At 40.5% G+C, this 24,362-nt stretch overlaps 1 protein-coding gene across 4 annotated transcripts in view; it reads right to left on the minus strand.

Annotated features, from left to right (window-relative positions):
• The window catches only part of PLEKHG1 (pleckstrin homology and RhoGEF domain containing G1), a 143,616-nt gene that overhangs the window by 15,576 nt on the left and 103,678 nt on the right, over positions 1-24,362 (minus strand). For all 4 annotated transcript variants that reach the window (XM_052784734.1, XM_052784733.1, XM_052784735.1 and 1 more), the window contains 8 exons: positions 17,708-17,808; positions 12,244-12,313; positions 5,137-5,183; positions 4,508-4,658; positions 3,395-3,526; positions 847-1,029; positions 665-760; positions 464-550 (listed from right to left, as the gene is read on the minus strand). In XM_052784734.1, coding sequence (XP_052640694.1) covers positions 464-550; positions 665-760; positions 847-1,029; positions 3,395-3,526; positions 4,508-4,658; positions 5,137-5,183; positions 12,244-12,313; positions 17,708-17,808 — 867 coding nt within the window. The remainder of the gene's footprint in view (positions 1-463; positions 551-664; positions 761-846; positions 1,030-3,394; positions 3,527-4,507; positions 4,659-5,136; positions 5,184-12,243; positions 12,314-17,707; positions 17,809-24,362) is intronic.

Raw genomic sequence — 24,362 nt, forward strand, 5'->3', positions numbered from 1 at the left:
TGTATTTGTAAAGTGAAGTGTGTGCTGCCACTGGCTTCACTGGTCCGACACCTAACAAAGACAGGTTAAAATTAGCTTGGTAACATCTACATATGCTGCAATTAGCACACCTTGGTGTTGTGCAGACAGGCAGTATCAAGCTAAGGTATGCCTTTACAGTCAAGCTTACCGATATTGCATCTCTGTTACTCATGTCTTAGCGGGCAAATCCTAATGCGGACAGCAATGATGCTAACCCAGTTAAATTCTTCTACTCCTGTACCAACCCCTGTAGATGCTTATAGTGGAACTTTCCCACTAATTTTGAGGCACTTTTAAAGATATAAGGAAACAACATGTTAGTTAACCTCCAGGAGTCTAAACTTTCTGTAAATTGCCATGTATCTTGCAACTAACAAGATTGCTTTAAGTTAGTGCACATAAAAGGAAGTGTTTTGTGGTTTGGTTTTTTTTTAATTTTTACCTTGGCAGGAATTTTAGCAGGATGATTTTCTAGAATTAACCTCTTCAAGTGAAGAATCCAAAGGCGCTTGTCTTGCTGCGACTTTGCCTGATAAAAAAATTGTAGCACCGTGAGAAAATGCATTACTGCGCTATGCAGGGTCAGGAATAGCATACGGTCATCAGTCAGGTTACCCAGTGGGCAGGGAGGTTTCGGTCATACCTGGACAGTATGTTGCATCTTGGGATTTTTGTAGTGGAAGACGCTAAAGCTAAGGGGTTCCTTTGGTATTACTTCAACAAGCATCAAGTTCCCACACTGTAACAAAGAGGTACCAACGTGAATCACGGAGGAGTTTTGGGGAGACCCAGAGACAGCACGCTACCACCTGCTCTCCAACGTACCAGTATGTGAGCTTTGTACACAAATGTTTCATCTCTCTTTTTTGTAATTAGCAGCAGCTTGTCAAAGAGGAACAATGTGCGTTCATTTTTGGCTCGCTGAATGCGAAATGTTCCTTCTAACACCAGCTCCCCGTAACTTGTGAGGTCTGGCCCTTTCCAGTTAGTGAGCAAACTCTGTATTTCCTGCAAGAGATTAAAGAAGAACAACCAACATACATTTCAGAGATCTTGCTGAAATGAAGACTCAAACAATCTGCTGAGGCCATTCCCGCTCTCCTATATAACGTGCAGCATCCAGCAATGGAAAGTCACCATACACCAGTACTGAGGTTATTAGGTTATGTGCAACATTGCAGCCAGGTGCTTGGAGGCCTATTGCTAAGCCCAGACTAAAACATGCCCTCCTGACCACTGGTTACTGCCTCTGCATGGACTCAGCCAAGAGCCCTGAGATCCCTGGGGCAGCCTGTAATGAAAGAGCACAGCCTCATCTCCCCGAACTTACAGAGATGGAAAATGGTCTGTAATTCAGTCATCAGTCTCTCTCGTGCCTGCTCCCCTCTATGTCCCTAACCAATCCCTCTTAACATCTTCCTCTCATCCTGGGTATCCTCCTGAGGTTATGTGGTCCCCCACTGAATGAATTATAATGCCAGGTGCATGTCCTGTAGACCCATCACAGAAGACACTTCTGTGAGGTGTTCAGATTGAAGAGATGTTTCTCAGAAGACTAAAGGACTAGAAGTGATTTGGTCAACTGATCATTTGAAGATGAAGATTTACTTGTGTTTTTAATGATTTGTATACATACCATAGATATTTCTCACCTTATTTATTACTTAAGAAAAAAAAGGCTAGAGAAACACCTAAGAACAACTTCACAAGCCTGTGTCACTTAACTATGGCTAATCTTGTTTCCTTGAGTTGCTCATTTTTTCTGTCAGTGGCAATGATGTAGGACTTAAGCATGGGACAGCTTATTCTAAAAGCAGATTAAACCTTAACTGGAGAAATCTTTAAAAACATCCATTGGACTTTAAACCTGGCAGCATTAGCAAAGCAAGGACAGATTTCCTCATCCTAGGCTGGTCTCTCTAGGACATTACACTTTAATACAGCATTCAGCTAGAAAACATCTCAGTACATTTAAAGCACAAATGCAGCCTAGAGCATTCACAGGAAGAAAACGCCAAAGCAACACACTTTGGACTATGCACAAGACTGTTATAAAAGAAAATTTAAACATAACAAACAAAAAAAGTTGCATTTTATCAGATCTCTCCAGGAACTTGTAATAAGTCAGGGTACAGTGATCAAGTCCACTGCTGTTGAGGGAGACTTTGAGCAGGAACTGCTGTCACAGTACTTGCAGCATTACAGACCGAATGGCAGTCTGATAGCCCACAGAAGACCTATCCTTATGGCTGCAGTAACAGATTTTACTTTTTTAAAGGGTAACTATGAACATAAACATTTTCCACAACTCCATACATTTTCCAGCTGAGCTCAATAAATAAAAAAAAAAAAATTAAAAATGTTTTTTTCCAAAAGCATGTAACCCTCTTTATTGCCAAATATTACTGGTTATCATTACTCAGATTTATAGCAGGCTGTTGTTAAAAGTCATTAGTGTGCATTTCCAGCAATGTGTGGCAAAGGTTACACTGCTGCAGGCAAGATGCTATCAAATGTAACTCTATTCTCCCTACACGTAAACAAACAAAACAAAAAAAAACCAAAAAACACACCACAAAAAATGAGGGCCAATAAGATGCATTTATGTTAAAAGGAAAAAAGGGGACAAAGAATAATATGACGTAGATTTCTGGAATAGTATAAGCCTATTACTCCCTTTTATAAACTAAAAAATCCCCCCAATTTTCTTAAAGCAATGTAAATACTGCTGACAAAAACATAATGTAAAATCGTGATTCACTGGGAAGTTTGAAACAGAACAGAATACCTGTGAAAAGTCTACAAAAGAGCTCGCTCTCAATGCCAAAATTTACTCAGGGTGTAGCTTTTGTTTTCTCCTCAAAAATTCTTCAACTGAAGCAAAGTTAACCTTTTTCTAACTATCATGTTTCTAGGTTTATACTTTTCACAAAGCAACTGATAATGAGTCTTCAAAAGCCCAAAAGGAAAGTACTCAAACAAGAAGAAGCACAAGAAACGCCTTAAAACAAAATTAATCAGCACAAAGGGGAGAAATCGGAAACCACAGGATTTCTGAACAAAGCCATGCCCTAGGGTTGTACAGCAGTGCTGTACAATTGAGGGAAAGGAAGAAAGAGAAGTTATCTTAAGTTCCATATTACTGCAAAATAAATGCTTTACAGGATGCTGCTTGTAGGGTAGAGATGTCTGAGATTTTCCTGAAGCAGCTATGACCATGGTTTCCAAGATCAAACAGCCACAGGCATACTCAACAGGGGTCTAAATTATAACTGACAAACATTAAAAGAAAAGATAAACTAAAAAATGTGAATGGCATATATATTGACAAAAACAGCTCACAAACACCCGTAAAATCTCTTCGGGAACTCACTTGGAGCCTGATGGCATGTTCATGTTTCCTCTTCATGTCATTTATATGCCATGCCACTCTCTGCATTGTATCTATGGCATCCAGCACCACATCATAGCCCTCGGTGTCCTTGTCAAGGTGGTTTTCTATTTCCTAAGACCGGGGGAAAAAAAAAGTCCTGTTATTTCTAAATGAATTTTCCCAGCTGGATACACTACTATGTTTTTATCTGTACTATTTTGTCTTTGCATTGCGATCACTCAAATGTAATGTCCCTGCCTTTGTTACTAGCACACGTTGTTATCAATTTGATTAACACAAGATGACTAACAAAGCCAAGCCTTTACGGTCAGTTTAGCAGCGACTATACTTGCAGCAGCCAATGTGAGTGGAGAGGCACAGAAAGAGAACACAGCATGCTGACAGGAGACCTTTTCAGACAGCTTTTAATGGCTTTCTTAAAACACAGAATGTATCTACACACTTACAAAACCCTGATGGAATTAGGCATTACTTTACAGTTGGAGAGCAGAAAAGCACCAGACATTTTAAATAAGGATCACTGTCTTTACACTTCACTAGAACATGACTTTCTAATATGAAACATATGTGGAAAACGTTAACAATAAAGCAGGAATTTCCGAAACTTGCTTAACTCAATTCACTGAATATAGAAAGAGTTCCCACTTCCTCAGTCACTCCTCCCTACAAAATTCTTACCGATTGGGGTGTTTATATGTATTTAGCCCTCCTTTCAACCACCTCCAACACTGCAACATGTGCAAAAATGCTGGTTTGCATTGGAATAATAAATTTGTGTACAAAAGTGTTCAATCATGACAAGAATCTTCCAAACAATCTCAGAACTACAGACCAGTTTTTTTTAAAAAAGCTAATTATTTGGATGCACAGACTGATTCAATGTGTCTAAAATGATTACTATAAATTCCCCACTCCAAATATATGCATATACTGTGAAATGACGAAGACAGAGTCTCCATATGTAGAAATCAAACACTCCCAAAAGAGCGAGCATCAAGAGACCCAGAACCTTTCTAATCATCAAGCCTTGTACCAGGCAGAACTTCAATGTGCAGCAGCCCTAAATGACATACATTTCTAACGGGTGCTTACATGCAAAAGCAGGTGGTACTTGAGGATGCGCTGGACAGGTTTCAAGAGATAGGAGCCCAGAGGCAGAGAATGCTGCAGTGCTTCTTGCCGCTCTCTGAAGAACTTGGCCAGTGCCTTGTTCCTCATGCACTCTGTCAACACAGCCACCGACCTGGAAACATCAAAACATAGCTTTAAGACACATTGTCTCCCCAGGTCTGTAAGTAAAGTCAAGAATTGTTTCTTTCTTCCCTCATAAAAGGGGGCAGCAGGTTCCTAATGAAATTACTGCTGGGTTTTTTGGTTGTTTGGGTTTTTTTAAGTTACGTTGTGAATTCAGTTATATTTTCCTTTGACATGCAACCACTCTCACTGGGAATCACACATTTGGAGCAATGCAGAATAAGACCATCATTTTCTAAAGGATGATAACAGCAATGAAAGACAAGAGTCAAAATAAAACTTCAGATGAGTATTTTTTTTAATTTATTTTAAGTTAAAAAAAAAAAAAAGAAAAAAAAAGGTAAACTCCTTGATCCTCCCTCCAATTTGGAGGGGAGAAAGGACACAAATTTTTTTGTATAGACTGTAAACTGCATTACATAAACAGGTGGAGGGACAAATGAAAAAAGGGAACCCAGTATTCCTACCTTGGGTAGTTGGTGCAGTACTGTGTATATATGTGGAAATCTTCACTCTGCATAGGGAGGAAAGGTTTACATATATTCAGATTTTGTCAAAGTAGCAGCTAACACATGCGCGAGGTAAAGTTTATGACATCAAGACAACGCCTCCTCCAGTTCCCCATCAATGAATAGTCCTAACACTGCCAGAGACCTATTCATTGAATTTCATTTTTTCTTTTTGGAGATTTTTTCCTTTACTTAAAGGAAAAAACAAAAGAAACTTACACAGAGATAAAGCAAGCAGCTTTGCAATGAGCCTCCAAGGTCCTTTATGACAATCTATGCATCTTAAAAAAAACCAACCACAAAACAAAACCAAAACCACAAAAAACATCACTACCCCCCCCCCCCCAAACAACTGACTTGCACATGCCATGTTTTGTGTGTGATAAAGCACATATCTGCATACTGGGAGAAGTAAGTTTTGCAGGTTACGTTCGGCGTGCGATTTTCAAACAACTATACTTTCACGTTTGAGCACAGTCTAAGCGTGAAAATTAGAAGCCACAAAAGGGATTTTTTTTTTTTTAAATTATGACTCTGTGCAAGCTGGAAGTTACTACCCAAACAAGTTGCAACTAGATTTAGGTGGGTTTCCACACTTGCCTGTCACAGTGAAATTGCCCACACTTAATGCTGACAAGCTTCTCAGAGCAAAAGCTTGAGTTTCATTTCTTTCTTCCTTGGCCTAAGATTTTTTTTTTAATCATCATCATTTAATTCTATGAAAGAACAGGTTTCTAGAAACATTCCCATGTGCTTTAAGTTCACATCTGCCTATCAACTTCTGTCTCAAATAATATGCAATTTCTGCAGTTTGCTGGAGCCCTAAAGACCAGGAAAGCACTGCAGAACTGCAAAGTGCTCCTAAAATCAAATACTTTTTCTTTCCTGAGGCCTAGACCAATAAAAAGCAGTCTTCCAGTAGTAAACAAGACCCCAGTTTCCACTCAAAGCATCTTCAGGAGGGACTTTGGCATTCTGCAGCAGGATAACTGTGCTCCACGGGGGTCAGTCGCTGATGAACGGCAAGACCAAGTATTTGCCTTCACAGAAGGCAACAGTGCTCCAAGGAGCAACACCACGTGGGGAAAGGGCTGATGCAGGCTGTGGCTTTTGTTTCTCCTTGGTTTTCAGGTTTTTTTAAACCATTCATCAGAAAGAATACCCTTCCCCATTTCCAACAGCACTGCTCCCTTCCGGCTCTCGCAGGGGTAAAGCAGGTTGTGCCATTCAGTTCTCCACTGAGCAGCGATTCATAAGGACCCTGTACAAAGGAAGGTGCTACTCCACATGAGTACATGTCACTGCAATTCAGTATTTCTTACTGGATTTCAATATTAACCGTTCTGAAAAAAATAACTAACTTGAACAAACCTCTAATAAATGTTTCCCAAGGGGACTGCGATCCCCATTTACTCACTAGTGTGCTGTAAACTTATTAAACTGCACTTATGTTAGAAACCAGCCAACTCAATGTAGTCTTGATACAAATACAGTTAAACAATTTAGCTTGGTCTTTCACGCTCGGGCTAATTTTGCTGTCGCAACTGGTTTTTACAGCGGTGTACTTATGCCTTGTGTCCACACCCACAGACAGCGAGCTTGTGTCACAGCCTCTCCACATCCACGCTTGGGACCCCAGCCACAGTTCCAAACCCACTCCGCTCAAAACGAAGAATTAAAAAACCTCAGAGCACTGCAGACATTACACTGTGTAATTTTCTATGGCAATCACTACCAAACTAGCTAGCACTCATAAGAAGTCAGAGTGCTTAAGAGAGCATTAGGATGAAATTCAGTATGATGAAAAAAGGTGATTTATTTTATATATGCATATATTAAAACGAGGTTTTCATTTAGGGGCTTTTTGGTATAAATTGTAATATATTCCCATTGCTACAATCACAGAACAATGCCATTTATAGAACTACTTCATACACAAAGTGCAGAACACTTTGTGCCAATTTTTTTTTTAAATATATATATATTCTAGTCATAAATGTAGTCACATGATTGTTCTACTTTTCAAACAAACAAAAAGGAATATCTGTTGTGAAATTTTAACACATGAAAGCATTATCTATAAAACACACAAGGCTAAACATTTCAGAGTTTCAGAGTAGACTGAGTGCATGTTCACCACAAAATCAAAAGCAAGTCTGAAATTCTCAGGAGCCTTTTCACACTCTTTCACTTTGGTTTTTTTGGGCTGGGGGGGTAGGTTGTGGTTTGTTGGGGTTTTTTGGTGTTGTATTGGGTTTTGGGGGGTGTGTGGTTTTTTTTTAAACACAAGGTCAAAACTATTTTCAGTGGGATTTTTTGTTTTAAAAGAATGTTAGTCTAGCTATTAAGCAGAACAACTTGTATTAAAAAAAAAAAAAAAAAAGTAGTTCCTTATGCCCTCAACACCTCTAAAACTTTAAGAATGGTTTCACAATCATCCCCACTTTCTGTACAGACAAGACTCCAAACTTCATACTGCACTTACATGTGTACGCGCTTCATTGCGCCACAGCTCATTTCAAACGAAACCATCAGAGAGCATTTACTTCTACCAAGCTATGCGAGCATACAGCCAGTAGAAAGTCAATTACATATTTTTTGCCTCCAGAATGAGATTGTTCATACGCATTCACCCTTATGAAGCTGGAACGAATCAGCATCATACACCTCGCCGAGGCATTGGCAAGATTCACATGAACGCATTGGGAGAGCGGCCAGGAGAGCCACTTCCAAGTGCGGCTCTTCCTAAGCCTGAGTAAGGAAGCCGCACTACTCGGGACGGCCATTCTCCCACTGCCTGCCTGGTTACCCAGCACCTCTGCATGGTCAAAGAAGGGACCTTTAGTTCACACGCCCAACTGGTCTCTACTTCACAGCAGACTCCCCAGAGTGAGCACTGTGTTACTGGGAGGATATCAGGGCACAGGCCATGTAGGCTAAAGCCAGTGCTATGAACTATGTTCCAAAGCAACAGAAAAAACAGGACTAAGATGGATTAAATATACTTCTATCAATACTTTCACATAGCAAGTGAAACACCAGCTATACTCATCAGTATTTCCTTAGACAGTCTTAAACTTACTCAGCTTAAAAGTTCTTTTGTTCACCTCAACTGTCTTCAAACCAGATTAAAAATGATCTCTGCAGGGAGACTGGAATTGCTCCAGAGATCTTTTTTAATCTGGGGCCCCAAAGCTGGTCTGGTAAAGGGTGCAAAAACTGGCACCCAAGCCAAGAGTTCATCCGCACTGACTACAACTCACCCTGAACAGCAAAGCCAAGCGCGAGCAGATCCCAGCTATACTTAGCTTGTCCCCCGCTGCTGAATCAATTCACTGTGCGTCTCCTCCACATGAAATGAAGTGCCAAGCACGTGGCTACATCCCAGATCTTCTCTCAACTCTTGGTGCACTGTGCTTTTTTACAGCCATAAAAGGCACTTTAAAAGAAAATGGAGACTGAGAAAATGAGCTGAGTCAGAGTGTAAGCTGAAGCCAATTGCCTGGATCTCCTCTTCATTAATGAGATGCTAGATTAGAGTAATTCTCCCTTTCCCCTTGGTTAAGCTGTTGGTGTGTCTTTCAGAAAACATATGTTCTGAATTTCTGGGGTGCTGAATGAGAAGAGCAACATGCCGGAATTAAGCTCTCCTTTACAACTCACTTAAATGTAAATGTGTGGAATAGTGAAGTCAATCTTCTAATTAACATTGGCATCATTACTATGAAAATGAAAGACTGAGTTGGTAAGAAAACTTAGAAACAATCTTTATGTGAATAATTAAGCTATAGCTAAGCTTGCACTGGAACCCTTTTAACAGCCCCCGATTACAGTTACCAGCAAAATGTCTCAAAGACATTAAATGTACTAGAGTTAATACAGTTCCTCTAGACAAAGAGGCAGGACCAGAGCTGGTAGAAACATCCGGACCATCTGCATCTTGGGGCAGAAAGGTCATGACCGGACAGCAGGTTTTAAAAAAGCGTGCTTTTTCTCCATTTGTGTCTATTTGCCTGTGAGTTATTAATGAATTAAAATATCTGGAAACAGAGGGATTTAATACAATGTTGTAAGTTGTTATTAAATATTTCTATTTATATAAAGTCATAGCTTTGCATGGTTATTTTATCTGTTAGTGAGATTTATGTTACTGGCTAGCTGACACTAAAGACATCTTGCTGAAGTCTGTTAACAAATAAAAGCTGCCATTTTAGGAGCACTTTAGGAGCATTTACTTTTGGCACTCAGCACAACAAATGTGAAGACAAAGATTCAAATCCACAATTATGAGGTTTTGTTCAAAGTGGGCTAATGTGATTTGATAATCTTTACTCTATTTCCCTTAAAAGTAAAAGTTGCAAAGCTGTTTACTACTCAAGCATGAAAGTGATACACAGGAAACGCAGTGATGTATGATTGTGTGAGGGAAGTACAAAATGCTATACAGCAAATTTTATTGAGGAAAACCAAATAACCAAGTCAAGTTCAAAGAAACAGTCCATCAAATGTGGTCCAAAACCAGACCTTACAAAATGAAGCTCCCTAGATGTTTTCACAAATATCAAACATTTTAGTTCCAACAAGTTCCAGAGCTACTTTAACCATAACTGTTCTGTTATATATGCAAACCAACTTGTGTTATTTCCCATGAATCCAGAAGAAAGAAATGGCTATTACTTTATTCAATTACAGAGCTTCACGAAATGCAAAAAGTAAACACAGTACCTACAGTGAAAACTTGATTATACGTTTAAATCCCCAACAACTACGATATACACAGCTGAGCCAGTAGGGTGAAAAAAATGGCACTACAGCCAGAGCTCGTGTAACCTAAGCACAGTTCCACTGGAAGCATTAAAGAAGCTCCAGAGCGGAGCTACATCCATTAGCTAAGGCTGTGAGCTATGACTTCAGCATGATAATATCCTTCACAGTGAAGATCTAGCACACTCAAAGCAATCAAACAATAAATTGCCAAAGTCCCCTAAGACTTGAAGGACTGCATACTGCCAAAAAAGGCAGTTTTATTTCCACTACTCAATGCTGGGAAGATACAAGCAACCAAGAATGGACAACCGGAATCTGTTAAGACTGTCAGCAGTTGCTGTAATGACATCTTCACAGCCAAAACCAAAACTGCGGGGTATTTTGGTATTGTTTGATTTTGCTTTTAAGTGTTTGCACTTGTCTGGATGAAGCTAAAAAATGCTTGTTAGGACTGCCATCTCTAGCAATTTCTGAGCCACCAGGCAGTTGCCTGCCAATAATACAAATGCTAAAAGCATTTGACAAGGGAACAAAAAGCACAAGCAATGATACACAGCTGGATTTTGGAACTAATGGCCAGAAAGTCTACCAGAAAACTCCTTTCAGCTGGCCAATATGAATGAGTGTGCAGCTTTTTCCTGGACTTGCTATTATCACTTGCACCACCTCTGTTTCATCTCCCAGCCAGGAGTAGTCCCAGCAGTCCCGGATATAAGCAAGCGATACAGCAGGAAGACCTATCAGCTCCAAACCATGGTATCTGTAAATATCCTGAAGGCCTCACAATTGGCCTTCACTGCACGGGCACTCTGCTGACTTACGCTTAACTTCTTGTCCGCAAGGACCCCAGATCCTTTTCTGCTAAGCTGCTTCCTAGTCAGCCGGTCCGGCTGACATGACCCAGCATGCACATGGAGTTATCCATTCCAGAAGCAGGACTTTGTGCTTGCCCTTACCCCATTCTCTCTCCTTCAACTCAGCACAGGCTATTTGGAGCCAGAACAACGTGCCATAAATCCCATTGCAACGGGGCAAAAATACATCCTATGTTTGTAGTAGCAATGCCAACACCAAGATCTCTCAGTGCTTACAAAAGATCAATTACTAGATAAATAATAGCTTTCTCAAACTCAACTCAAGCAAGTGATCCAGTGAAACGGCAGCACTAAGCTGGTATCATCATTCCCCTTTCCAACAAAATCCCTTCTGTCACAATAGTGCCAAACAAAATAGCGTGGTCCAGTTAATCCTAAATCCTTGTGTTAGACCTGTTATATTGAATGCTTGGTGCTGGCGATACTGATTTCATAACAAAGCCTAAAACACAACAGTTTTGTCGTTTTGGTGGTTTTTCTTAAATGGAGACAGGCACACACAGCTATACATGGATTATCCAAATTTAAATAACTACATGCCCTTCTTCCCCCAGAAATACCATGGAGACGGCATTACTTCTTAACATGCTTGGGCTCCACAGATTCAAGGCAAATGTGGGTTCTCTGGAGAAGTCTGCAGTGAACTGCAGTCATCTGCAGCCCAGATTACTTCATCTCTTCTTGTCCCACCCATTATAGCCATTCCCCTTTTCCCCAATTGGCTCTCTGGGTTTCCTAGAATGAAGGACACCTACTTTGGTTCCCCATATCGCTCCTGCACCTGACAACTTTTCCTTCTCTGTAATTCTTGCCTTTGGAATTGCCCAATACAATGAAGATGTCAGATCAATGTTCAGAAGATTAAAAATGTTTCAGAGAGAATGAGATTTGAATCTTAAGGCTAGACTTTGGGCCATCCCCTTTAAAAAGAAAATTAAACGTACGGCTGCTGGATTCAGGAAAAAGTGCATCTTGGAAAACAATATGGCCACAAGTATGTTAAGGTTATTGCCTTTTCTAAAAATGCAGCCAAGTTGTATTCTCTAGTTGTTTTTAAGCTGACAAGGCATAATGGGAGTATCACTTGATCTCCTATATTAAAAAAGGAGGAAAAAAAAGAATCCCTGTAATACACCACAAAAAAAGATCTAAAAATGAACCCTAGATCAATAGTCCCACCAGTACAGATACACTTACTGAAGAAAACAATGCCTTTTTCTTGATTTTTAAAATGCAAATCAGAGCCATATCCCTATTGCCTACTAAGAGAAATTCCTTCCCCTTCCATAGCTTTGCTAACTTTTCTTGGTGGAAGTCACGCAAGCTGTCAAAATTAGGTCTCAAAAACTAATAAATTAATCTTATTCCCCCATATCACTCTGCAACTGGTGTTGTGCTGCAGACTCCTGCAGTAGCCACTTACCTTGGAAACAAAACAGTCTGCTATAGCCACAGGATCATTTTCACAGTTTTCCAAATCTTGCAAAAGTTCACTAAAACAGAGAACAGGAAAAAGGAAAGACAATTATGGCACACCTTGGAACAGACACACTTGTATATTCAGAGCCAGACAGTGCTTCATCATTCACGGCAGTGATGCCCAAAGCACTTAACACAGGGAGTCCTAAAAAGGGAACGAGACCCCTTTGATGCCCCTATTCTCTCTAGATGTATAGCCAATGCGTTTTTTGTTTGTAGGCAAAGGAGCACTCTAAGGAAATGGTATTCCCACATACTTAAAAATTCAAGTCATCACAATGACCATGGGTTGCTGATCCCCTAAGCCAAGCTGAGCCCCTCCCTTCAGATTGACAGCCCTTCTATGATACTCATAGTGTAGTCAGATGGTTGTGTAGCTTGTACATCAACTAGCACAATTTAAAACTAGCACAATTTAAAACTAGCACAATTTAAAAGATACTGAAGTACATGCCCTGTTCTATAAAGACTTCGTATGTTCTCGGAGCTTTACTTGACTGAGGGAAATGAGAAGCTGGTCTGAAAAACACAGATGAGAACCAGGGATGTATTACACATACAAGAAGAATGGTAATAAGCTCACTCAGGAAAATTTGTCTACCTTCAGTGGGTCTCTTCACTGAAGAAAAATGGTTAGCCTGGAAAAAGTTTTCTGGATGGGAATATATAAATTCTACATGCACAAAAATAAAACCTTACTGAGAGGATTCTATAATTTTCACATGCCAAGCAGGAAATGAATTCATTGTAACAGGAGCAAAGCAGTAGGGGAGCATGTTCACTGTTGTATGAAAACCAGTTCTCAAAAGCCAATTCAGTGAAAGAAACAGTTCAAGCAGAAGAAGAAAACCTCAAAGGTCTCTCCTTGATCCAAATAGTCTTTAGTCTTACTGAAAGATGTACTCAGAAAAATGAGAGAAGAAACTGAGTTTTCTGCCAAATTGTTCTCTAATAGAACTTTTCTTCTTTTTTTCCCCCCTCTTTCTCATCAGATGATTTTCCATTTAGGGCTCCTTTTCTCCCAGTTCACAGCTGGTTCCCTGAACGAGTTTTGCGTAAGAGTTGCTAAGCCTCTATCTAGGGAACTACCCTCTTCCCCTCTAAGCAGACACAATTTCCCTCTCTAAGAAAGAAAAGGAGTAAACCAGAGAAGTTTCCTGACTTGTTCTTTGCTTCTCTAATTACTGGAGGAAGGAAGAGGAGAAATCAGCAGTCATTCACAAGGAACAAAGACAGACAAAGACCTTAGGTTCAGCGGTCACTAAGCCACTGTACAGCAACAATTTAAGATCCAGACCTCAGTTTCTCCCTTCATCAAAATGGGAATAAAAATATGACCCTTGCTTGATACCCCACACTCATGAAGCTCGTTACATCAGCAAAAGAAGCAAGCTATAGCAATGGTGACCATAACCATTAGTTTATAATGGCTGACTGTGTTCTACACATGAGTTTTGGAAATAACATCAAATGCAGTGAACAGGCTCAGAGGATTCCTGCTGTCCAGCAGGCAGACATTCTCCTGATGGCTTAGAGTATGTAGCACCCTGATTGCCATTTTATTCCTACTGGTCTCCTATAATACCACATTATTTCTCCTACAGGATACAGTAATGCAACACTTGAAGATTTTATAGATTCGTGCAATGAGTCCAAGTTTATACAGTAAATATGCTAGTGGCTTGTGTCTTCAGCACAACCCCATAGTGTAAGGGCTGTGCTTTGAAAGATTTTGTTACCTATACTGCGCTCTCTTCTGTCTCACCTGGCTGGTAAGAATGGGATTGGTAAGAGCAGCCTGCCTCCGTAAAAATAACAAATCTGTCATGCCCAGGAATCATGAAAAACTTAAATAAATCCCTATAATAACAAGCTGACATGTAAAAAAGCAGGGCTATTATTATAGGCTACATCTAAGTACCTGGCAGGAGGCAGAAGAAACAATAGAGAAAAGCTTTAGTTCCCTTCACCTGAATATCCACAGGTTTTACACTGTTCACAGCTGGTACCCCACAGCTCTCAGTGTCCGTGACTCGCTTGTGCCAACCACCCAGGCAGGAAGGGAGCACGAGGGAGCACCGTCAGAAGAACTCCATGCTCTCGTAGCTGAATCACTAACAAGACTTAGACTGAAGCATGCCGCAAGTGCCAGTGCCATTTAAGAACACGTACCGAGTTATATAGCTTGGGTTATTATGGGCTGGAAAAATGTCAATCTGTATGATCATCATCAATAGGTAATGCTAACTCCTTTGGGATGAGAGAGGTAAGCATAAAGAGACTGACAATTTTTCATGCAGTGCATTCATTATCTTTTCAAGTCAAATGAGTAAAAGTCTCATTACAATGTCTTTTAGGATGCTTTGATTTTTTAGAGTACAAATTATTTTCAAGACAATACACTTATCTTTCCCCTGTGGATGAAGATTTTCAATAGGACAAAGTGCAGGTTAGTATCAAGCTGTTGACTAGAGGAGGTCAAGAGGAGTGAGGTAAAAACATTTATATGTCTGCAAATAATCACCCTATTTACACACACAATTCAGACGAGGCAATTTTTTGGTGGAATGGAAGGAATGGAAAGATGCAGGAAGGAAACAGCATGGTTTGTCCTGAACCCATGACAAAAAAACCCCATTGATGACCAAGTACCGCGCAGTCTAGCCATAAATGCTAAAGTAACAGCATCTCTCAAAAACTTCATTCTCTCAATGCCTGACAGAGCACAGCATTCAAAACAAAAATGGGCATAGCAGGCACAATCTGGTCTTTATGGTAGAATACTTTCACCATACAAAGTTCTGGAAAATTAATCTGAAAAGTTCAGACTTTCAGTAAAAAGAAAAAAAACAATCAAGAGAAATTTAGCCTTGATATAACTTCACTGTCAGAAAAATCTGTGGCCAAGACTAATTTCTTTCCACTGGGAAAAAAACCTTTTCCATTAAAGGTGAGCTCTTACAGGTTTTATGAAGGCTCCTCCTGACAACAAGCCAGCCCTTGCCACCGTGAAGCTCAAAGCACAGGAACTGCTGAATATGGCAGTTACAGAAAATTGCCTTGTATTTGTGTGCTTCGGTAGTCACCGATGGACAAGGACCATGCAGGATGATCTGTGTCACCAGCGGAGGTTTCAGCTTGGCTTCTCCTAAGATCATCTGAGTGTTGGTAGAAGTACTAAACTTGAGCACATTTCTCTGCAGAGTTCCCATTTCAGAATCAAGTCATGGTATCGGGTGGAGAATTTATCCTAAACTGAGACTGGAAAGAATCTCAACAGGGGAGGCCAGGGAAGAAATACAGCAAATGCTGACTTAGAGAACACCTCCCCCTTCTGAATAAATAAATTAATAGTGGGGCAGCTTTTCCCAAGAGACAGAGCAGGACCAGTGGACCAGTATATAGTCAGTGATTCTGCCCTAAGAAATAAGAGATCATAGTTACAGACTAGCAGTTACCATTCTGACCATCATTTCTGCCATTCAATGCAACACCTGAACATCGTAAGTAGTTTAGCTGAGAGAAATTCCCATTTACTGAAATGAAATTTCTCAGATCTATACAAAGTCCAAAAAAACCCAAGACTAAAACCTTTGATCATTGATTAAGGGTCAAATTCAAAGTTGAGAAAAACAAGGTAATTCTGAAACTATAAAATCATGCTCACAAAAAGCATCTGAAACTACTAACACAGAACTGCCAAATGGACCTTTTTCAAACATAAAAATAAATAAAAAGGCTCTAGAGTATGTTTAGGACCCAGAAGCTACATGCCAAGTCTCACACAGGAGGGAACTTAATCCTTAAAGCTACATTGGGATCTACAATGAGTGTTCAAGTCTTAAAAGTTCACAATTTCCAAGCAGAATTTTAAATTAGAAGGCCTGAAATATGTTAGCAATTTACTAGAGGCTTTGCACAACTTTCCAGTAAGTTTTAACCATTGTAACGTATCTATCTCTAAATTTGCCAAAACTGCTTTTTTTCTTTTCTTTTTTTTTCTCTTTTTAACCTCTGCAAATCTTTTTTTGCAACTCAATTATTCTGTATAATGACTGATCATACTTGAAGGTATTTTTATTAGGTAATATTTGCAATGATGCTGGTATAAATGTGCCCTAGCTACTAAGTCTGCCATTCCTCTAGCTTTTGAAGGATCAGAAAATACAATGGCCAGGTCTGTTTTTTTCAATCCTGTGATCACTGGGAAGCTGTAAACTCACAATCATTGTCTCATGGCTCTAAAACACATAATCGGGCTACCACTATGTATTGTCCATCATGCTAGGCATTCAGTCAAGCCAGTTGTTGTAGCTGAAGCAGGACACAGCAGCTTTCTAGTTAAGTGTATTTCCATTACTCTGCAGTAGCTGTTTTAAGTTTCAGGAAAAGACTTTAGGTTTCACCTTTGTCCATAAGTTCTGAACAGATCCATCCCCACTCTTCCCTTTGATACTGACCAGCAATCCCAGCAGCTGAAGCACTTTAAAGTAGCTTCCCATGATGACGGAAAAACACTGAAGACGCTCTTTGACACTAGTCCTCCACGTCAGAATCCTCTTTTGGTTCAATTAAAATTATCTGTTCTTCTTCAAAGAACACAGTAGTTTGGGAGATGTTTTGTCAACTATAGCAAAGCTAAGAGAGCTTTTACAGGAGTAAAGGGATATAAAAGATGTGGGAACTTTATGCCAAGATATTTCTTGCATCAATTGAATAATCAATTTTTTTCCTTAAATGCTGAATAAGTTAATTATTTTTATAGTAACAGAGAATTCAGACAAAAGTAGCAGTAGCATGCTCCTAAAACTGCAGATACTGCAGGTCCCACACAATGTGGCACTAGCTATACAAGCAAGAAATTTTACTTCAGGCTCCCAATATACACCAGAATCCCAACTGCGGAGTTTTAGAGAAGTCTGTAAAGATACTGAACAGAAGCCTTCACTAAATGGAAAGATACTTGAACACAGTTTTGAGAAATTAATTCAGGGAGTCCCTAGTAGTATAAAAGACTACAAAAGCCAGATCTGGGTGATGTATACTGGTACACAGAAGGACCCAATATAGTAGGAATAAAACGATGCCTTTTTAGTAAGGCAAGAATTGCATTCACAGTAGTCTTGCATTAGGCTCAGTTAGGGCACAGAGCAGGCTAGGCTTAAATTGATGGAAATACACAGCATGAAAACAAAAAAAGTAAATCGAGACCATATCTGATTCATATAATAAACAGCTAAAAAAATCTGGTCTCAGCAAACCAGCCCTGCTGAGAATCAAAGAGAGACCATTTCTCAATTTATATATCTTGGCTGTATTGAAGTGATAAAGGAGTATTTGCTTGGCTTGTTCCCTCCCCATTAACACAGGCTATTGAACTGTTTTCATTTAGTTAAATATGAATTTACCTGTTGAAACGGTAGATATCCCGTATGTTTCCAAACAGGGCTGATCGCTCTTCTGTCCCCAGGGAGAGCTTAGTCTGGTCAGTGATACAGTCAAGGTAATCCTACAAGAGAAATGAGAAGGAGACCTTCAGACATTTCCTCCTTTTCTAGATCAGTTAACAGAGCTATGTTTTATTGTACAAGATGAGTCTCTTCGTATCAGTTTCACCTTATTATTACAGTAAAGCCTTCAGTAGCCCCTCTGTGAACAGTCAGCCTATTATGAAAGGTAACAGTACTTATCTGTTCACTGAAACCAAGAAAATAACAAAAGACTGAGCACTAAGTTATAGCCCTTAGACAGGACAGCCAACATTTCTCATGCTACTGATATACAAATGTATTCAGATTTCATTCACAATGACAGTTTAATTGATCATTTAACTAGCTCAAAGAAAAAAAAAAGTAAAAATAAGATATGAAGAATGTCATTTAATGCAGTCTTAGTAACAGAAAACCTATATAATGAAGAGCAGAAAGCACACAAGCAACACAGGCTCAGAAAAGCAACCACTGCAAAAAAAAATTATTTTTTTTTTTTTTAAATCACAGTTAAGAAAAAAAAGCAGAGTTTGTAGAGGAGGACAGATCTCAATGTATATACATGCATACAGTTTAACCACACAAACAGCTACATTGCAAATTACACTGCTATATACTCTAGCAAAAGACTTCCTCTTGCATTTACAAGAGTGATAGTGTCTTATCCAGGCACTTTAACTGAATAGGAACAAGACAGCTAGAAAAACCTCAGATCAGCAGTGTTCTGGGAGAACAACTTTCCCACCTCTTCCCTCGCTTTGATAAGAGCTCAGCTCCTGAAGTGTCACCTTTCATTCTGTTGCTGCTACAGTATTAAAATTTCTCAGAAAAGGGCAAACAAATCCAGCAGGCTATTTAACTAACTACAATTCATAAACCAAGAAACTCAATGTGCTGCCACATTCATGAAGAAATTCTGCTGGAGGATGGAAATAAAGTAGAAGTGAAAACAGCTGAAACAATGTGAAATAAAAATAAATAAAATCCCTTAGCCTGGGGCTAGACAACGTGGTGTGGCAACATCCCAAAAGCAACACAGCATTCCACGGTACTGCAAGGAAGGAGCCCTGCAAAATATCAATGAGACTGTGAAAACTTGTAAGACATAACTGTGTTCCAGAGTCATAAAGAAAAAAGCATTACAGAACACATACATTGGCCAAGATTTATTCTCTGTGTAAATCCCATGAAGAAAAAGGGTTTGGATCAAACATGGATCTGGCTTCTGGATTTTAGATGCCCTCATAAGGAAGGTTAAGAATTGCAGCGCTCAAGCCTCCATCCCCAATCCTTCTTTCCAACTGAAATAGTGTCAGCAGAGTCACAGGTGTAACCAAGATTCAGGTTTAGGTACCAGTAGGCTTTCCTGTCCCTTCCCCCTACACTAATGTTCAATAATCCAGTTAAAGGTTACCCTTACCTGCAGTTAAAGGTACCCCTTATCACCGCCAAAACTCAGTATTTTTTGCCAAGGGAAAGCAAGCAAGCCTATTCGAAGGCAACCTCAATGTCTTTAAGAGCAGCAACAAGCAGCAGTAGGCCGGCAAGCAGGCAGGTCCCCGGAGATCCATCTCTTCTGTGATGGCATCTGACCTGTACTCTACCTTCTCTCCTAGCTGACAGCAGCCTCACAGTCCAAGCCTGTCCTTGAAATATATTTGTGCAGTAAGTCATTGGAACCGCATCCCTGGGACTCCCTGAATTTGTCCTTGGCTTTTTATTTACACTCAGAAGCCGCAGACGAGCAAAAGGTTCAGGATGGTGAGGCAGACAGGACTGCAGCAAGCAATACGCAAGGTCAAAGGCAGAAGTAGATGATAGATTCAGGGCTACTCCAGTGGTGGCAGTAAATAAAAAACCTTTTCTGCCCACTAATACAAATCTGCATATAAAAGCAAAGAACAGAAAAGCTCCAGTGGAATTGCGATCCTCTGAAAACATTTCTAGCACTGCAGGGAGCACTGCAGCACCCTGAGCTGGTATGATGGGGTGGGTTGCAGAGGAATGGAAATCTTACAATAAGTAACTCCATGCAGCATATTTATTGAATAAAAAGGAGTTCCTTTCAAATTCATTTATCTCAGCATAGCTGGAGCTTGGGTTTCTTTGAAACAACAAACAGTCCACAGTTATTTCCAGTACTGTAGACTGTTATAAGCATGACCTGGTTTGTGTTCCTTTTGTCCTCTTACCCCAGTTTTCCTCCACATACACATACTTTTCTCAGTCTTTTACCAACTCGTAGTACGAAAGAGGGAACCAAGTACTTTCTAATGCTCCTGCCAAGCAGCAGCCTGCAGGTGCTGTGGCAGTTTTCCAGCATTCCTGTAGCGTATGCCAGTATCAGGTTATACCACACACCCACAGCTTATGCTCTCTTTTGCTAAAAGTTCCTTAAGACTGTGCTTCAGGCCCCCTCCTCCTCCCAGCATCAGATCAGAAACAAACCAGAAGCTAATGGTTGGATGGCTTACCTAAAGGGAGACTGTTATCTGCTTAAAACACTTGGGATTCAGAGGTACCTTGTATCTCACCTCATACCGTTTGGAAATCACACAGGATTTGGGGACTGCTTTCATGTTTTAGCTTTCTATTTCTGTTAATATTGCTGACTTGAGGCTTGTGCAAGCCTGACAGCTACAGACATGTTTACACCGCTGTTACATGTGTAAGCGGATACCTGAGCTAGACACGAACTGCCCGAACTGCCTAACGTTGCACTGACAGTGGGGTAGTCACAGCAGCAAAAAGCTCCGCATATCCACATCTATGTCAAAGAGGTGGACATTGGAAGGTCTGGACACAGCGGTCTGATGAAGCCCAGGCACAGCACAGCAGCACATCGCTTGCCTTGACTCAGCAAGTGGGACCCTTCTGGTTATGCTACTTTATAGAGCATGTGTGCTCTCATAAAGGCTTCATGAACTCATCGAGGAAACAGATGCAGTATTGGCATATAATGTCCTCTGCAAGGATAACACAGGCAGATCAAAGCTACCCAGCCATGGGGGTTTTCCTCATTATTTCTCAGCAAATGGTACTTTACCCCCATGGTAGTCACTGCAACCTCCTGTAGCGTACCAACAGCTGTTATCATCTGAAGCCATAATGAAAGGTTTGGAGCTACAAGATAACAGGGCAGGCTGCAACCGTAATGACACGGTGCAGAAATCAATGAAATTTATCAGAACAGAGTACTGGCCTTATTCACTTTTATTTGTTTCTTGTCAGCATCTCTGGACCCTCTGTTGGCACTGAATGATTTGTTTATAACCTTTGCCTTCACTAGCCTTTTATTGCTTCTCAGCAGTTATGGCAAAAACATTTAGCTTACTTTATAGGAGAAAAACCCACAAATGCCAGTCTCCTTAGATTGATTTATGGAACAAGGTTTGCTTTAACGCTATTGCACAATTTTTCCGTCCTATTTCCTGACACTCTCCAAAAACGAGAAGCGTCTTGCCAGACTGCCCTGCCTTCCTTGCTGGGTTTGACATTCTCCCCATTTGTCTTTCATCACGCTGAATCTATCAGAAGGAATGTCTGTTAGAAGCTGCATATCCTGACTACCATCTCCTCCTCCATAATCACACAAGAAAGATCTCTAGAGGAACAAAATGATGACAACACTAACCTCAGAGGCAAAAAAAAATAATTATATGAATCAAAAATGAGAGGAAACTGTCAAGAAAAGCACAAGATGAGCAAAAATATCTTCACATATTGAGTAAACTAATTTTTTCCATGACCAAACTTTAGAAACTAAATGCAAATTAGTGGGACATTTTCATCTAGCCACCCAGGTTTTCCTTTGAAAACAGACACACACTTAGCTTTAAAAACCAGACTACAGGCTGAACAATAATAAATAATAAGTCAGCCATTAATGAGGCAATGTTAAAATCACACACTCAAATGAGTAATGTTAATGGTAATGTTAACATGGAAATGCTAAAAAAAAAATGGGTAAAAGCCACACTGCCTTGTAAAACAAGGATCAATTTTTATCCTGCCCTGTGAGAAACATACACACTACAGACGTTCTTAGTAATCCCTTTACAGGGCAGGACTGTGCATATGTGGATATCACCAAAGATAAGCAAAATGGTTGAAAGAGCAGCGTTGCTGCATATGTACATCTTTACCAAGAGGCAAGCGCACACAACACTGAAAATTTGATTAAACATCAATACCAAAAAAAGAAGAAAAAAAGGATTCTACCCACCGGGAAACTTTGCTTTCCAATGCCTAAACACAGGCTGCAGGAGAAAGCAAAGCTGCTGTATGTCTCTGGACTTCAGCAAAATGCTCTTTGGCTCAAGAGTGGAGGACTTTTATTAGGAAAACTCAGTCTCTGACCAAAAAATGCTTAAAACCAGGTACTTATCAAAACTCCAAAGAATTCTAGTGTTGCATCCTGAAGAGGAATCTGTAATATTAAATCAAGCAGGACCTAAAGCCAGGCAGTGCCATAACATCATTCAGACTCCAGTTTTCTGATATTCCCTAGATCTGTGCTACTAATAAGGCAGCTTTTACTCCTAGATGCTATACCATACTCACAGGCATATTTTTGCCCAACTCCCCTCTACCCAGCACAGATGCATATAGCCCGAATCAGATGGCTGCGCAGAAGAGGAACAGCTGAAATGGTTCAGCAGCCTTGGCCACCTAAGCACTACTTCCACACTGCTTTGCGGAAAAAGCTGCAGACCAGAAGGAAAACACCCGACAGCCTGGTCCTGTTTGTAGCCTGCTAGCTAGAGCTAGCTGAGCAAGCCATCTACATTCTTGTAACGAAAGAGAAAGCTGGGCAACAGTTGTACAACAGAATATATAACACACTCCCCATTGCTAATTCTGCCAATTACATAGATAATTATAATATGTACCAACTCCCCTTTTGCCTGATTTTTTTTCCTATTCTTTTTTCTTATTATTTATTTTATTTATGGATTTATCTGGCATGTACAGCAACATACTCTGAATGCCTTGTGGGTCAAAAAATAGCATACTATCCACAACAGGTGGCCAAGGATGCTGAATTCTGGTCAGAGCAGCTCACTGCAGCTCTTTTCAATTACTTAAAGTACAGCTGTACCCTGCAAAGCAAAGGTGCAGCTGTAAACCAAACATGCTTTGCTTTCTTGCTCTGGTTCCTTTGGCTATATGAGTCCAAGGACTGAGACCTAAATCAAACTCATATCCTTCCGTATCAAACCCTTTTGTCAAGATTTCTCCTTAAAACACACAATTATCTTTGCTGTCATCACCTTGTGTGATGGAAGAAGACAAGCCTGCTATTTCAGTGCAGGTCTCCTGCAATCTGCACAGTGGTTTACTTGGAGACACCTGTAGCAAAACATTTCATGCAGCCAAACTTAAACTTAACACGTTTCTGACTGCTTTCCTCCCCTCATCTTCTGTCTTCTGTATTCTTCCTCTTCAGTCTCTGTAACCAGTCAAAACTGGTCACGTATCTATAGGCAGCCTCATTTTGACTGAAACCATCCTCCCCTTCTGAGAGCGAAAACGCCTGCCCAATTGCTCTTAAAACCATTTCCCACCTCCCATCCCATGTCAAAGCCCTTGCCATTTTCAGCCCTCCAGAGACAGCCTGGCATGTTGCCACACGGTAGGCAGAAATCCGTGCCTGTCAAGATAATTAGTGCCCTTAACCTCCCACTTCTGAAACTCCTCTGTATGAGAAGCAGAAATGGCAGCAGCTCGGCTTCAGTGTCCCACCTGTATCGATTCAACAGAGAGGGGAGGAACTTTACAAACGCTCTTTGCTGTGATGGTGAGAATTTGCTACCGAGCAGCAAGTATCTCCAGTTCCCACATGAGTAACACAACCACTAACCCAAGCTGCGTGTAACACAATCACATTGTCATACAGTAGGCTAATACAGCTAAATACTCATATTTAACTAATAGGTGTATTTTTAACTGTAGATGGAGTTTGAGTGCCATAAAAATCAGAACCATATTTTATTTCTGCTACAGATGTTGCACATTAATGATGCCAGTAAATCAAACCTCAAAAAACGCTTGCAGTGTCCACCATACAGCTTCTCTACGTGTAAAAACAGAAACTTAAAAAAGAAGGAAATTTCCGCGAGCATGTCTTCCCGCTTTCTACTTTTAGTGGAAAATGGGGGAGGTGGTATTTGGTGGGGTTTTTTAAAAGACATCTGAAGCTGGAAAACCCTCACATCAGCCAAAGCACGGACAGGTCCAAAAGATCATCACCTGTTTGGGGCTCTGCACAGCACAGCACAGCACGGCCCCGCCACGGACCGACCGATGACCAAAGCCATGGTCTTTCTGAGGACAACACAGACCTGGAGACGCAGCCGCCTCTGCTCACTTCAGAAATAGCAACAGAAAGCCCCTGGGCTCTACGTGCTTCCTACCTACCTTCCTTTTCCATTCGCTTTATGCCCCTCAGTACTTTGTAGGTAAGGCTGCCACTTATCAGCACCAGCAAAGCTCTGCCCGTGTGGGAAACGGCTCTGTCAGGCCTCATGGGTGGGCTCCAAAGCACCCACTGATGTGCTTGCAGAGCACTGAC

This window comes from Harpia harpyja, chromosome 4 (genome assembly GCF_026419915.1).
Source record: "Harpia harpyja isolate bHarHar1 chromosome 4, bHarHar1 primary haplotype, whole genome shotgun sequence".
Taxonomy (NCBI): domain Eukaryota; kingdom Metazoa; phylum Chordata; class Aves; order Accipitriformes; family Accipitridae; genus Harpia; species Harpia harpyja.